Raw genomic sequence first — 17,723 nt, forward strand, 5'->3', positions numbered from 1 at the left:
TTAAGTCCAAGGACACTAGATAATCATAGGAGCTTAAGTCCAAGGACACTAGATGACCATAAGAACTTAAGTCCAAGGTCACTAGATGATCATAGGAACTTAAGTCCAAGGACACTAGATGATCATAGGAACTTAAGTCCAAGGTCACTAGATGATCATAGGAGCTTAAGTCCAAGGTCACTAGATGATCATAGGAGCTTAAGTTGTACCAAGGAACACTTCATTCCCCCCCCCCATCATGACAATGCACCTGTTCATTCTTCAAGGGTAGGAATGGCTGTCCTATGGAAATTTTGTTGGGAAATCTTATCTTGTACCTTTAGACTTCCAAAGAAAATTAAGAAGAATCATTATTTGAGACCCTCAAGGATGCCAATGCTGGCATTTTGAAATGGTTTCAATGGAAGAGTGAAGAATTATTTGGTAAGGGTTTTATATATATATATGGAAAAACCACCTTCAAACGTGTATAGTGGTAGATGGAGGGCATATTAAGAAATAACAGCCTCACATTTTTATTTAATAAAATTTCTATTATTTTTATATATTTTTTCTCTTTGTTTTTCGTGACCATTCTGGTCATTTTCTTTCTTTTTTAAATCATTTTATTAGGGGCTCATACAACTCTTATCACAATCCATACACACATCAACTGTGTAAAGCACATTTGTATTTTTATAGTGACACTTTTTGACTTAGCCTCCTAGTCATTAACTCATTTGCTTAGAACATGGTTGGCAAATACCTGGCATCCCCAGTGTGCTATGGTGGATAATGGAAATTAATAATAGTGATTACAATGCTCATGTAGCTTTATATATAAGGAGACAGAAGAGTAAGTTTCAAAACCAAGTTGCCTAGCAAAAGCAAGGGTCAGTGCCATTTACTTAAATATAAGTTGTATCAGATAAGCATACATAGAAAAGGGTGAAATGATCTTTTAAATATTTTTATCTAAACAAGTTTAACTTGTTTAATTGGGATATAATTCACATATAATACAATTAAAATGTTTTAAGTATAGTCACAAGAATTGTGCAATCTTCCCTACAATTAATTTCAGAGCATTTTCTTCATTCTTGTATCCCTTATTAGCTCCTCATTCTCCTGAACCTACCTTGCCAAAACCCAAAGAAACTATTAATCTAGGTACTATCTCTATAGATTTACCTATCCTGGATTTCATGTAAAGAAAATCATGTACAAAAGCTCCAACAAAGACAATAAAAGTAATGACAGAAAAATCTCAATAAAAGAGAAAATAGATAATAGAATCTAGAAAAATATAAAACTGGGTGCAAAGGAAAAATAAGTGATGCTATGAAAAATATGAACCTAACTATAGCCACTTTACAACGCACTATCTCTGAAGGGAAGACTATTCACATCCCTGATCAATGATCCCAGGGAACTCAAGGGAAGTTTAAACCTTGTGGAAACTCTGGCCAAAGACCGAGGCTTTCACTAAGACTGATCGCCTTCTGTAAACTAGGTGCGTTGAATTTAAGTTCTAATGCAATTCCCTCATCTGAGCTTGGATTTTATTTACAGTCCATAAATTGTAAATCCATGGGCTGGTGTTATTCTTCCATGTGGACTTGGCTGACACCTCACTTACATGACTGCCTGCTTTAAGACAAGCCATTAAGACTCCAGGCATTATTCTTTCTGATAGCTGAACATTGAAAAATGAAATAATTAATAGTAATTATATCTGGTGAATGTGGGGTGATTATATTGTGTTTCCCCTTTTGTTCTTGATTTCTTTCCTATTATCATCATATATTATTTATACACTTCTTAAAAATTCTAAAACAAATATTTCTGCATTCAATCTTTCTCAGTTTCCCCCTCCATGCTAAGTGAAGCACATGTGGTGTCTGAAGGATGATATAGTAAAACAATAAATGCTACGATGGCTTGGAAAATGGTGTAGTTAGTTTCAAGCCACTCAGTGAGTAGTTACCAAGGAGGCTCAATTTTTCTCTTCACTTTGGTTTTACCTCCATCCAAAACATATTTACTTAGCCTCCCTGCACTGTCCTGCCTGTGTGACATGCGCTGTAGAACCCCCAAAGAAGACCCTATGTATTGCTTCGCTCCCCCTCATTGCAGGCTCTGCATATATAGGACTTAGGCTGCATCTTCAAGGGCTACGTGGGATTCGAAGAAGGCAGAGCCTACTGCTGTGGTACAGTGAAAACCAAAGGGCATCTAAACAAGCATACGGGCGCCACATGGCTGGCTCATCGTGGAAACAGACAATTAGAATGCATACTTAATGTCCTTTCATCACATCTGTCTCACAAATAGAAAAGCCAGAAAGGAGGGAACAGCAATTTTACTATGAGGTTCATCCCAAACGCAATAGCTTTGCAAGAACTTCCAATTTTCACTTCGTGATCACCACCAGCAGATTGGAACATTTGGTGTGCTTGCTACTCTCCCCGGCTGCTTCACTGAAGGCTAGATGGATTTGCCTGGACAAGCAGTATTGCTAAATATTTAACTGTGGCAAGCGGCTCCCCTTCATAAATCCTTTTACAAAGTCATTGCAAAGCCTTTCAGGGTCTATGCGTCATAGTAATACGCCTTGGCATACCAAGCAGGCATTTGGCAATAAGTAGCTAGGAAACCATAAACCAAGTCATTGAAGTTCTTTACTTTAAACATTTCCCTGTGATGGGAGACATTCACTTCTTTTGAAAATTGTGTCACACAGAACTAAAGAACATTGAAAAAAAAAAAAAGGCACTTCAGAAGTTATCAGGAGATCCTTGAGAATGCGTTTCCAAAGAGAAAAATCCTGAAAGAGGAAAGACAAAAAGGAAAAAAAAGAGGAAAAAATGCCAACTATTATAATCATATATTATTTATACACTTCTTAAAAATTCTAAAACAAATATTTCTGCTATTCTGATATGCCAACAAAATCACGTGTGCCAGTCTGCACAATTAAAAAATAGTGTATGTTCCTGCCACTTGTGATGTATCTGCAATAAAAGAGCAGCACAGCTGTGTCTGCGGGCTTAAGTCAAAAGGGTGAGTCTCCGCGCAGTGTGGTGGTCTCCTGCCGCCCCACCCTATTGATCCCCCCAGAAGACGGGCTGCACTCTCTGCTGGTCCCTACAAAGCAACCAGCAGATGCTATTGTAAGCCAATTTCATTTAAAGTCACACCAGGCCGCAGGGGAAGAGCTAAATATAGGAGAAGCCAAGGGCCCAGTCACTGCTGTACTGGAAAAAGAGTCCGTTCGTTTCTCCCTCTCCTGGTTGCCACATCTCTCCGTGCTCCGAGTGCATTAGCTAGCACAACAAAACCTTCCTCAGACTCATGCACACGAAGGACAAAAATGACCTCGAGATGCCGCCCACTCACTCATTTTGCCAATAAATAAACAGAGACTTTGTAGAAGCAAAGGGCTGACCCAAGGCCCGAAGTCTGAATGTGGAATTTAGGCTTTTCCTACCTCCTGAGTCGTTGAGGTTAGCTATTGACTCCTTCCCAGATCGACCGCAAGCCTGGAACCAAAACACATGCGCAACACCCTTGTACAACCAAAGGGCATGTCTCTGCGCGTGCACCAAAATTCATGTAGATCGTCCACCCTTAAATTCTTCTTTTATTAGTTTTTTTTTTTCAAATTCCTTTTGTGGGGCACTTATTTAACTTTCATTTCACACATAGATGACAAGTTTGATGATGTCATTTCAAAAGTCCTAGAGAATCATAAGTAGCATATTTAAGAAAGTAAAGGAGACATAACATAGGATTATTGAAAAAGTAAAGGAAACCTAACAGGATTAGCAAGACGGGCAGTTCAGGAAGAACGCCACAAAAAGCAGTTAAAGGCAAGTAAGAGGATGGAAGCACCTAAAATCTCTATTTGAACAGACCCTGAGGGCGCTAAATAAGCCAAATGGTGAGGACTCTAGACCTACAGCACGTCAACGTTCTCCTCCACATAGGGTAAGAAGGCAAAAAAGGGTAGTCACACACTTAAGGAATGCAATAAACTTAGTGTTAATGAGATGTAGGCACTATTTGCAAAAATATGCGTGCATATTTCTTAAGTTCTAATATTTTAAAGAGTGAATCACAAACTATTTACAAATTTCACAAGTCAGAATGACTCATTGCTTTAAAACTTTAAAGCACAGTATTTTGACACTTCATTTTATTGCAAGCTTTGGCTGCCATGGCATCATCAACCAAAAACATTCTTATTTAGAAAGTCTATTTCCCCATGTTCCCCATGTTTTCCAGAAGTAATTATGTTCCACTTAGAGCCTACCCATTAGCAGTACTTTGTGTTGTCAGTGGGTGAACAATCGAGTGGTCATTATTTTCACAGCACAGACAAAAAGGAATGCCGAAGGTCTTTTGAGTTTACTGAATGAGATGACAGTAGGACTAAAGAAATTATGCCAACCAGAAACACCGAGGAAAAGTGAGTTATCGAGCAAGGGAGACAACAGGTGGACCAAGAACTGTTGCTAAATGAACAAATTATTAATTTAACAATAATTTCTCTAGAAAACAAATGTTTACAAGCCATGCGGGCATTAATGAGTCAAATTTTCTCTCCATGGGAACTTTTTTTTTTTAAGTTCCACATTGGTGATAATGTTAAAAGGACCTTAGATAGAATGAATAACCTGTGTCTAAGTTATCTGTTCCTCAGCCCTGCCCTCTGCCACACAACAAGTAGTGTTAAAGATTATATGTAAACATTCCTAAGATAGAAATCAACACTACATATGCTAGTGCAGAGTGAGCAGACCCCACAAGTGTAACTGGGCTGAAGCAGGTAAAGCCAGCCTCCTTAAGTGCTTTGGGAGTCAAAGCATGTACCAGGAAAGCTGGAAATTGAGAAATCTGGCCCTGGAGAGTATGTTGTAACATACAGAGGGGCAAAGAAACTCAACAAGACAGTCAGTGATCTGGGCTTTTATTTGTTCAGCACGAATCACTGACCAATGTGTGACTCTACAAGCAGCATAGTAGATATATCTCCCTAGTAGATAATTCAGCAAGTTTCTTAAATATAAAGGCTAGGAGCGCTGGTGGCATGCAGGTTACACATTTGGCTGCTAAGCACAAAGCTGGCAGTTCAAAACCACTAGCTATTCCTTTAACAGTGATAATTCCCATGAGCTGGCAGATCAAGGGGAAAAAGAAGCATCTCTATGTTGAGGACTGCAAATGAGCAAAGGGAAATTGAGGAAATCTACAGAGGATGAGGAGCCCTGGTGGTGTAGTAGTTATGCACTGGGCTGCTAACTGCAAGGTCAGCAGTTTGAACCTACCAGCCACTCGGCAAAAAAACAACAACCATGTTTTCTGCTCCTGTAACGAGTGGTTTACAGTCTCGGAAACTCCCAGGAATCATTTTATCCTGTCCTACAGGGTCGCTCTGAGTCAGAATCAACTCAACGGTAGTGAGTGCAAGAGGATTAATAATTCCTAGTGGCACTGTGGGTAAGCACTGGCCTGCTAACTATAAGATGGCAGTTGTTCTTTGGGAGAAAGTGGAGGTTATCTATTCCCAGAAAAACTACACAGGGCCACTTTGAGAATCAATGGGACAGGAGTCAGTATGTTTTTGGAAAGAGGTGCTGATCTGGGAGCTTTGAAGCGTCTATGAGAACCAGCTTAAGTGACCAGGAAGGGACGGCCTATTGTAGAGGTGTCGCTAGCGAAGGTGGGTCTGCACAAAGCAAGGTATTTCGATTAGCCCTGACAGTAAAGGAAACGTCAACGCTTTCAAATTATCCCGGCAACACACATATGAGCCTTCTCAGCTCCTTCTTACCTTTTCCATAGAAGAACTTTCGGTAATAGTAGGCCCCAAGGTCAATGTGTTCTATGATGTAGCGCTTCACTTTCTCCCTGTGAATCGGCTGGTTCTCTCTGGGCACCTCCAAAACTGAGACACCTGCATTTGTGCAGTGAGAGCTGAGAGATGATTCAAACGAGCAGCTTTCCCCAGAACTGAAGGATGTTGAGTTGGCTCTGGAAAGAGCAATTCTTCTGTCACCTTCCCCTCCTATCTCATTTCTAAAGTAAGGACAACTCAGGACAAGATCATTACTTTTCCCATCACCCTCATCGGCATCCAGGTTTTCTTTCGAGTTAAGGTCCTCTTTGCTCCCTAAAGGGGACTCACAGGTGCCCGTCTGGCCCACTGGCATCTGAGTCTGGGATGCTGCAGAAGCCCCAGTGGTTATGTTTTTCCTTTTCCCCACATTATCCCTTATTGCCATGGCTTCGTTAATATTAAACAAAATGCTCTGGACATCATAATGTGCAAAACATCTTTGACAATGCCAAGGCTGCACGCCCCTTTCAAGACGACTGTCCTCCAGATCAGATGTGAATCTGAAAGTTTCATGTTCACTTTTCACAGTTCGCAACTTTCGAAAAAGGGATGTTTCCACTGACTCTGACTTTAACCTCCGTTTGAAAGGTTTGTCCCGGTCTCTCCCCAGTAGGGCAGCACTGTCCATGTAGTCTAACCCTGAGACACGCACAAACTCTCCTCTAGAAATCTGTGCTGCTGCATGAAGGCTAGGAGAGATCGCAGGATCACAAGAGAAGAACTCGGGGAACCCAAAAGGGATCATTGCTTTGTGGTCATAATTTTCAACTCGGTATCCTCTGAGCATAGCAAAAAAGTTCTCACCAGTTAAACCCTGTCTGTCAATTGAAGATGTGCTTCCATATTCTCGGTGGAGAGCTGCCCCCGTGTTGGGGTTCACTGCATGTTGGTCTAAGACGTCTTCAGCATCGATGTCACTGATGGTTACATCACTATTGCTTCTCTGTCGTATGGGGTGAAGTCCTCTTTGAGGAGAATGCACAAAGATGTCTCCAATTGTATACTTTGCCTCCACAAATTCTAGATCAAGCTGATCCTCTTGTTGACCGTCACTCTGGTCATTTTGTCCATTGTGCATGATGGAGGTGACACTTTCATAACTGGTTTGGGAATGGCTCTCCCACAGTCCCTTGGAGGATACCTCCTTGGAGCCATCCTTTTTAGGAGGCCATTCAGATACTCTTGCCCTCACACCCATTTTGGGTACGACTGGGGTACCATTCGGTGGACCACCACTGTCACTGGAATTTGAAGCATTTAAAGAAGTAGGAGGTCCCATGTTGCCATTAATGGCTTTAAATTTCCGAGCAAAATAATCATCTGTCTGCATGATTCTGGGAGGATCCTTAAACTTTGAAGAGGGTCTTAGCTTGTGCTTCTCTTCTTGTGACAGTCTTGGATCACTCATGTTCACCGATGCAAGATTCCAAATCTCACTAGGAAGACCAGTGTAATGCTATGCTCATTGTTATTTACAATGTGGTCATAAATGCAGATATACTGAAGACTTTGGTAGTTGTAAGGATCCCTGGTCACACGGTGGTTAAGTAATAGGCTGCTAACCAAAAGTTTAGGAGTTCAAACCCACCAGATATCTCCACAGTAGAAGCATGTGGCAGTCACCTTCCTTAAAGATTACAGCCTTAGAAACCATATGGGGCCGTTCTACTGCAGAGTCCTCTAGGGGTCAATGTAAGTCAGAATCAACTTGATGGTAACAGATTTGCCTTTGGTGTAAAGTTGTATTCTTTAATCTTTTCAATTAGAAGCAAGAAATATCCCAAGAACAGGATTTCTCCAAAAAACAACTTGCTCCTCAGTTATGGCAATGATTTAGTATTCTTCCATTCTTTTCAAAAGCATTCTGTAAGTCATCTGGTCATGAATATTTTCTTCATCTGAATTAAAAAAGAAAATAGTCATTAGCAATTAATATAGTTCAAATTTTACATATTCTACAGTATAGTTTCTTTTCTCCTTTCTTTCTTTTTTGTAAGTCTTTTCTCCTTTTCACTCCCATTTTCCCCCAAATTTTCATGATGTCTCACATCTGTAAGCATTTTTGGGGGTAGTTTTTCTGAAGAACCTTTGCTTTACTTTTCTACCTGCTGGCTAGAAGACAGCACAGAATGAAACATGACCCTCTTTAAGACATGTTCCCAGAACAACATTTTTATCCTCACCCCACATCTGAGGATAGGGTGCTTCCACTATTCTCCCATAGGACCCACTTCTACATCCATCAGAGCACTTTTCATTATACACGAAGTCCTAATTTACCAATTAATCTACTCCACTAGCTCATTCTGAAGTTTTGTAACTCAGAATTAATGACTTTCAGCTGTGTAACAATATTAATGTAGCCTGGATTGCATTAGGTACTAAAGCAGCCTTACTTATCAGAATAGTACACAGCCTTATAATATGCTTGAGTATTTTTAGTAAACTTTCTTTCAAAATAGTTAAACTCGAAAACAGTCAACAGCAAATTACAAGGATCAATACCAAGCATGGGTTTTCAAAATGCTCACCAGCAATCAAACAGGTGTTTAAAGTGGTAAGGGGTCTTTAAGAATGTGATATTTGAAGGAATATAACTTTTTAGTTCATTATGCCACTAGAAATTTGTCAGATGTATACAGTAAAACAGTATGCAAAGGTATACAACACTTCAATTTACCTTTCTATATGTTGGGAGAACTTTGACCCAATAAATTGTTCTCCTTAATTTAAGTACATAAAATTATATTCCCAAGTCATGGCGGTCTGAGTATCTTACCATTTGGCATGAAAATAAAAGACCTATCCTACTTTCTTTGAAAATAATGATAGTAATAAAGGTATTAGAGATCCTTACCAAAGCCTAAGAAAATGTTAACATTCAAAACAACTAAACTCTTTCCCCTGGACTCTGACTGGCTTTGAGAAATTACTCTCAATGCCAGATACTTCTCTTATAATGGCGACTTCCATCCACCCCACCCCATTTTGAAAAGAAGAAAAAATAGCCTAGGTTGATAACAGCTGTCTATCTCCAAGGACACTTTGTAATAGAAAAAAATACAATGGTGTTTTGGATGCTGGTAAAAAAGGGGGGATAGAGTGAATAGTCATGCCAGAACACAGAAATCTACCCTACTGTTCTTAGAGAGAGAAGATCACTTACTGCATGTCACCTATTTCACTTAGAACTATTGTGTTTAAAAGAGTCATGGATGATTCTATAATTCATTTGTATACTATTCAGGCTATTATCAAATCCTTTCCTGGAAACTGAAAAATTGATAACAAAAGTATAAAACAGCCTCTTGATTAAAGACTTAGTCAAATGCTAGGTGAGAGACTATAATGTTACTATGTCATACTGTGGTAGCTTCTGTGTTGCTGTGATCCTGGAAGTTATGTTAATGATATTTCTTAAGACCAACTGGGTCACCCAGAGTGAAGAGGTTTCTGCAGAGCTTTCAGGCTAAGAGCAGACTGTGAAGAAGTATTAGCCTATCCCTCTCTGAGGAGTTAGCCACTGAAAACCTGTATAGCATCAACACAGTGTCAGACACTAAAACCTCAACAATATGATCAGAACATTGTCAGATGTAGTGCCAGATGACGATCCTCTCAGGTCAAAAGGTGCTCAAAATCTGACTGAGGAAGGGCTGACTTCTCAAAGTAAAAGCAACCATAATGACGTGAGTGGAGTAAAGCCTACAGGACCTGGCATTTGCTGATGGGCATGACTCAAACTGAGAAGAAATAGATGCAAGCATCTATTAAGGATTGGAACTTGGAATTTATGAAGTACGAATCTAGGAGAGTTGAAAATCATCAAAAGATAAATGCATAAAAATTAATATACTAGTCATTAGTAAGGGGAAATAGACAGGAATTTGCCAATTGAATCAGAAAACCTTGTGATTTATTATGCCTATATGTCAGAATCAAGAGGAATGGAGTCTCATTCCTCATCCAAATGGACATTTCAATATCTATCTGAAAGTACTGAGACATGTATGTAGCTGCATAAAAAGAAAATCAGTCAATATAATTGACTATTATTCAAATGTATGTACCAACAACTAAAGCTAGATTTTTACCAATGTCTCTAGTCTGATATTATCAAATCAAATCAAACCTTGATTAAGGTGTGCATAATTATTGGATTGTGGAGTATAAAAGTTGGAAACAAAGAGAAAGGGCTAGTATTGAAATATATGGCCTAGTGACATAAATGAAGTTGTTAATCAGATGATATAATTCTGCAAGGCAAACAATTTTTTCATCTCAAATACCTTTTTCAACCACGCAAATGATGACTATATGCATGAGCTTCTCCAGATGGAATACAAGAAATAAAATTAGAGAAAGGGTGGTGAAGCTCATTATCAGCAGCTCAAGCCAGAAACAAAACATCAATTGCTCATATGTAAGTTCAGGCTAAAGCTGAAGAAAATTAAATCAAGTCCATGAGAGCCAAAATATTACCTTACATCTCTCATACCTGAATTTCCAGAACATTTCAAGAACTGATTTGATGCATTGAACATTAATGACAAAAGACATGATGAACTATGGGATGACATCAAGAATATCATATTCAAGGTAAGCAAAAGGTCATTAAAAAGACAAGAAAGAAAGAAAAGATCAGTGTGGGTGACAGAAGAGACTCTGAGTAGCAAAGACAAATGGAAGAAATGAAATTCTGAAGGCAAAGCCCTGAACAGGAAATTTCAAAAGATAGTTTAAGAACAAGCCAAAAACTTATACATTCAACCACTTCCAAAACCAATGCTATGGGAGTGTGGGAGGTGTGTGTGTGTGGGGATGGGGGTGTTGTAGTGGTAGGGTGGAGAGGGAAGGAAAAGAATGTTTGGAAACTGATTGTGGTAACAATTATATATATAAAAAAAAGTAAACTAAACTAAAACCAAACTCACTGCCGTCAAAACCATGCTGTTTCACAGTAACCCCCTGTGGGTTTCCGAGACTGCAGCTGTCTATGGGAGTAGAAAGCCCAGTCTTTCTCCCTCAGAGCTGCTGGTGGTTTTGAACCAACCACCTTGTAGATTGCAGCCCAATCTGTAACCACTACACCAGCAGGGCTCAACCAGGCTAAAATGTAACATCTGATTTGATCTGCCCTTTGAGCCCTAAAAGTTCAATCCATTAAAAGTGGGGTGGGGAGCAAAAGTGACGGGAAAATACATGTGGATTAAGCCTTCAGTGAATTCCCTCTGAACATAGACTGTGGATGTGAATAGACTGGCTATCATAAGGCATGCGTTGTAAAGTGAATATGGTGGATTAAGTTAGGTTAAGATCGAATACTTATCATTTGATCTCCCTTTTGATTTAAAGTTGTTTTAGTTTCTAATATTTTCTGTTTTCTTTTCAACTGGAGTTTTTCTCTATTTTGTTATGGTTGTTAGCTTTTCGACCTTTAGTTTTTTGTTTCTGTGTGTTTTTTGGTATATGAAATTTAAGATGGGTGAATCTGTAGGGAGAGTAACTGGATTAGTCGGTCCTTGGGGGTACAGCATGGGGGGCTAGGGGTATATGAGAAGCTAATAATGAGGGCAAAGAAAGAAGAAACTATTCTAAAAATGATTGTACAACTCTTCTTGTTATGATTGTGCTACTGAATTATATAATATTTGGAGTATGTCCCAATAAAAGTGTTTACATATTAAAAAAATTTTTAAATAAAATATACCATGTGATGTATTGACTTGACATACATATCTAATTCAACAAAAAATGTTCGGGTGCATTTCCTCTGCCACAGGCTAGCTAACACTACACTAAAATACAGAGAAGAGTGGCATATGACATATGTTCTGTTCTTGAAAAATGGGAGCCATTTTTTTAATTGCAGGTGAAACATACCCAGAAACAAGTCTAAATTTGAAGGAGTAAAACAATATGTCAGCCAGTGCACGCAACGCTCATGAAAGAGCAATCAGCGCTGAAATGGTATAATGCAGTGAGTCTGTCTGCTGCATAAAACCTATTGACAGTATTGAAAAGCAAAGAGGTTAGAGGACTATGGTACACCTGACCTAAATGGACCTCGTATCCATGTGAATATTGCAAACTGCAAGAAAGAGTACGGTGCTGGCAAAGAATATTGAAAATACCATGAACTGTCAAAAGAACAAATAAATCTCTGTTGGAGGAAGTACAGCCAGAAAGCTCTTTACAAGCAAGGATGGTGACACTTCCTTTGGGGCACTAGGACATGTTATCGGGAGTGACCAGTTCCTGGAAAAAGACATCATGCTTGGCAAAGAATCGGAACAGCCAAACAGATGTCAGACCTTGGTGAGAGGGATTGACATAGTAGCCGCCACACGGGCTCAAACATAGGAACATGGTCTCACACATCCAAACATTCATTTACCACACCTTAAACTTTTCTTGTTTCATTTCACTTAAAGAGATCTGTGATTTGTAATGGATCTGGGGATCTTGATAGATTTTCTCAGTGAAAAACTCTCTGGGAGGTCATGGCCCAAGTCTATTGTGCTCACCAATTAGGAAGTAACTGTTTATAATATAAAGTATTTGAATAGCAAACTGCCATAGTTACAGGGCATATACAACTCATAAAGGTTTAATTTAATATAACTTTGCTTAAACATGTTTATTATATAAAGTCAGAAAAACAGGGAAAGTTGTTAACACTTTTCAGGACAGTACTTTCCCCAAGACATACTCAAACCCTTATAATAAGAGGAAGTATGTAAAAGGTTGTCTTGGGCATACAATTCAACAGTAGTCCAGTCTGAAGAGAAACCTCCCACTTCCACGGCCATACTGCCAAGTGAGGTATTGACACAGGCATGCACGGAAGTGCAAGAATGTCATGCTTCATTTTCTAATTAATTCAGTGGTTTCAGATATTGTTCTAGAAACCCACTCCGAACATGATAAAGTAATAAAAAATTTAAAAGGCCTAATGTTTAATCTGGCCAGTCTCTGTCACCTTCAGAGCAGGCCATGCAGCTGATTATTTGTAAAACTCCATATTTCTTTAGGTAATATGCTACCTGAGGGTCTGAATGTACACCCTTGAATGATATCATTCCAAAACAGGGTGGCAATGGAAACCATAAAGCTCTGGTCAAAAGGACGCCTTAGCTCCATGTCATTGTGGGTGATGGACTTAAGAACTAATGGGCCTCCCAGATCTTCGTCCTAACCAGCCACGGTGACTGCTCCTGTATTGTATGGTACTTCACCATTCCAAGACGTTGATTTTCAATTAGTTAGCGCGGAGTGAAAAACTGGTTTTAAATTGGCAAATGTGGAGTTCCCACGGAGTCACTGGATAGAATGGATCCTCATTGTATGCCCACAGGGTAGGTCTGGCTTTTACCACTTTGCCCCGCCCTAAATTCCAACTAAGAATATCTTATATTTACTACTCTCCTAACAGTTAAGTGAGCTCACACTTCTATTTTGGTATGATTCAAAATAAAGTACAACAGCAAATAAAATGTGACCTTAACAGCAACATGAGCATTCTCCCTTCCCAGACATTCCCCAAACATAGATTTTGACCATTTGAGGAGGCGAGGAAAATGATCATTAATTAAAATGGATCACTGGGTTGTTTGAAAACACAATTTTCCTTCATTAAGTTTGTTTTAATGTCAAGGGCAATGCCCTACCCACAATTATTCTTACACTTCATCATATAGTTTGGCTTTCATTGCCTATAAAAATCAAAATGTATCACCACCACTCTGTGGGCACATTAAAACTACATGGAAGGTTTTGTGATCTTACAAATAGGGGGTTGACCTCATGTGAGGAAGAGCTAGGGATGTGATAACCAATGATTCAAAGAGAAATTAAAGAATTTTGCAGCTTGAAAGAATTATCTGTTCTCATGCTAATGGGGCTTGATAATAAGTTTTAAAGGAAAGTGCAGAAATGGAGAAAATGTGATATTTAAGCATAATTGTCTTTAAATAGAATGTTTTTCAAAGTTTTCCATGAGATATCAGTGAGTCTTTAAGATTAATATTGTAGTTATAATTGAGCCACTTATATCGGGACTGCAGCTGTAGCAAATGGATTGAAAACCCACAAAATGAACAAATAATGAGCCCCATTCAAGAAAAAAATGGTTAAAATTATATGGCAGATTTATAGTAAAAGTAAAATGCTTATTTTTCATATCAATATTCTATCAGCTCCAACATTAACATGCATAATTGGATGAGGAATAAAAAGAGGAAAAAAATCATCCCCACACTTTTACCCTCTCTTTGTGGCTGGAAAAAAACCGACGAAAGAGCTGATGCATTTGTCCTGCTTGCGTTCTGATCACCTGAAAGGCATTCACCACAGATTCACTAAGTCCAAGGACAACAGTCAGCCTGTTTTTATCTCAAGAGCTACTAGCTCTTGACCCCTTAGCTCAAATCTATGTCACAGCAGATTACTAAAAGAAAGAGTAGTGGATAACTTGATTACGAGGATATTATTAAACAATAATATTTTACACAGATATAGAACTTTAATAATATTATTTCTGATTAGGAGGTTCTTGACCGATCTGAAAACGAAAATCAGTTCTTAAACATTTATCTTGATTTCAATATTGGGTTGTGGCCCAAACAAATGATTTTAAGCATGAGACTCTAAAAAGAGACCAGAATTTTCCTCTTTAGGATTTTATGGACAAGGGTAACCTATCATTTGAAAAGGAGAGCGTTTTCTTATTTAAAGGGGTTTAGGTTGGTGTTAGACTAATTGATTTTTAAATTATCACAACATTACTATTTGAAGGAATTTATCAAATGATACTACCTTTGGGGTGGCTATGGATTTTGTTTTTTAATCAGAGTAAAGAAGGTGTGAAGGATCAGGCATCCATTAGAACACTGTATTATGACTAGATTCTTACAGATTTCCACTTATACTGAAGAAGAGGGTCAAAATACCACAGGCTTGTTAGGCAGGGTTCTTGAATTCTAAAACTGAAAGCGCTGTAATCCTCCTGAAATATTCAACGCTTACACACACACACACACACACACACACCCCAGCCTCTAAATGCATGCCTGTCACTTTACCTCTATCCATCTAAACTGAAATGGTTACAGACCAATGTGCTACACACAACACATTGTGGCTTGGCCATTGCTATTTTATTGCAAGCAGAAAACACAATGATTCTTCATTCATTCTTCACAATGATTCTTCATTCATTCTTGTTGGTCTCCTTCCAGACTCCTCTTCACCTGCGTGACTCCTTTAAATGCCAGTGTTACCAAGGTTCATCCTAGGCAACGTTCTCTTTTAATTATACCAGAGCCAAAAGGCCAATCTCTTTATGTTACTCACTCCTGTTTAAAAACCTTCCCTATCTCCCCTACTTCCCTCAGAGAGATGTTTTGCTGCTTTGAGGCAGAACAGGTCATTCACGATGTGGTATCCAGATGGGAGAACTCCATACATTATGTCCATACATGCAGATATCCATTTTCTTATCCAAGGGTCTCTGACTCCTTCCCGAACACTTTTAATGAAGCTTTCATATTATCCATATGACGTCAGCTCAAATACCACATTTTATAGAATCAACAAATATTAACAGTAGCGCTAAGTAATTTTAATTTGGCTCCCACAACATTCTGCACCTGAATTTTTTTAACATTCACTACACCACACTATTTTATATCAACCTATTTACTTGTCAGATGGAGACAATGGCGGTTTAGAGAGAGAATTATTTCCATCTACTTAGGACACCTAAGTTCACTTCCCAGCCACTCTATCGCATGCCTAGTCACCACCATTAGTCTGTAGAGGCTATGTGTGCTCTGATGCTACCCAGTGGGACTTCCTGAATAATACAATAGGGAAAAAGCCAGGGAGATCTACTTGTGAAAATCTGCTGAAGAAAAACCGATGGATTGTCATGGTCAGAAACACAACCAGTCCTGGGGGTGGACAGGACAGTGTTTTATTATGTTCAGCCATGCATAAGACTGCCAAGTACCAAAAGTCTACTAAAATGTTGCTTACACCAACAATACTTACTTATAAGTTCCTAGATTTCAGTTAATGCGCCTGGCTACTAGCTAAAAGACTGGAAATTCACGTCTACCTAGAAGCACCTTCGAAGAAAGGCCTGATGAGCTACTTCTTTAAACATCAGCTATGGAAAACCTTATGGCGCAGCGTTGTGCATTGACACACACAGGGTCTTCGTGAATTGGAATCAACTTGACGGCAACTGTTTTTACTGGTTATTCTCCTCTCAGTTATATGCACCAACGAGGCATGGGGGTGACTTTTATAAGAACATTCAGCAAGTATCCAGGTTCCATTCAGTAATGTTATCCTTTTTTATCCTTGGATTCCCTGTCTGTAAAATGAGAATAACTGTATCCATTTCAAAAGACTATTCTAAAATTTGAATGAGCTTTATGTGTAAAATATATAAAATGTTTCCTATATAAAAATTTCTAAAAATATTGATATATATATGAATAAATATATATTGATAAGCTACTTGGTTTGAGATTGAGCAAATGCGGGGAGCCAGTCACGTGACTGTCTTAGAGGAGCCCAGTAGAAGAAACAGTCTTACTAACAAATGCAGTGTGATAATTGCTGAAGTTCCTTATGTACCAAAAATAGAGCGCACGGCAATGAATGACTTACAATGTTTGACCTTGCTCTCCGTAGGAGACAAATAGGAGTTTTCCAATGGTGAGGGGAAACCTGAAGAAAAACCTCCAGGCAGACACTCCCTCCCAAATATAACATTGTTTAAATGTATTTCTGATATCTTATTGCCTTTTAACAACATATTTTTTTTAGCTATACTGTACATCATCAGTGCGTCAACAGCTTTCTTATATCCATGCATTCATCTATTGGCATTTCAGAAGTAGGATAAACAAAGGGCCGTTTTCTTCAATGGAACATTTTGATCATGGAATTTTTTTTAAGAAGACAGAAGAGCAGCTTTGGATATTGACTGGCCCTATTAAATCTTTTAAGTCAGAAAAAGATAAAAAGAGATCATCCTTCACCTCCATCCCTCGGGAGGTTATTAGTTACTACATTTTCTAGCAACGTGGCCCCAGAATTACAGATGCCACAGTAGGAAATCAGACTTTCCTATTAATAATTTAAACTGTGGCATTTGTGTTAGAGGAAAACATGTCTAAAGAAAGAAAATAATTTCTATTTAATGGCAAGAGATTTAGATTACACATTTGTAATTCCATTTTAAAATATAGAAAATAATCTGTTCTACTGTAGGTTTTATGACACTAGGTGGGCCCCCCCCCCAAAAAAAAAAGAGGAGTAATGAAAGAAAAAGAAGCAGGTCATTTTATACTAAAAACTTGGCTGGATGAAGCCTTAACGAGATACTATGCTGCAAGGAATCTTCCCTGCTGTTTACTCCAAAGACAAGCAGTCCTCTAGCTCCTTTCTCAGTATTATTTCCCATTGAAATCTACAGGGAAAACTCACAAGGCAGGTGATTTGTATCAGGCATGCTCGAGAAAGCAAACTCTACCAATACAATTGAAAACTGAACTCAGCAGTCCCAAAGCTGTGGTACCGATGTGTCTGCTCTGGCACAGCAGCTAGTAAGTAACCCACGGTGCCATCACACTTGAAGATGGTTTCCCTTCAATTCACCACACTGAAGAGAAAACTGTCAATACACACAAAGGCCTAATCTGCTTACCCGAAAGTAAGACACCCCCCCCAAAAGACCTACTTACAGTTTTGCCTCTCGCTGAAATATAAGTCAGCCCCCCGAAACTACCGTAACTCTGGACTGCAGCGGCGGGTGCCACTACGCAGC

The 17,723-nt window shown here is 38.9% G+C and overlaps 1 protein-coding gene across 6 annotated transcripts in view; it reads right to left on the reverse strand.

Moving 5' to 3' along the window:
• Window positions 1–17,723, reverse strand: part of SIPA1L2 (signal induced proliferation associated 1 like 2) — a 214,692-nt gene that overhangs the window by 128,878 nt on the left and 68,091 nt on the right. For all 6 annotated transcript variants that reach the window (XM_045297903.1, XM_004712174.2, XM_045297905.1 and 3 more), the window contains exon 2: window positions 5,816–7,779. In XM_045297903.1, the coding sequence (XP_045153838.1) occupies window positions 5,816–7,289 (1,474 nt within the window). In that variant the 5' untranslated portion in view covers window positions 7,290–7,779. The remainder of the gene's footprint in view (window positions 1–5,815; window positions 7,780–17,723) is intronic.

This window comes from Echinops telfairi, unplaced genomic scaffold (assembly GCF_000313985.2).
Source record: "Echinops telfairi isolate 266 unplaced genomic scaffold, ASM31398v2 ScPeMD7_7424;HRSCAF=8462, whole genome shotgun sequence".
In the NCBI taxonomy this organism is placed as follows: Eukaryota; Metazoa; Chordata; class Mammalia; order Afrosoricida; family Tenrecidae; genus Echinops; species Echinops telfairi.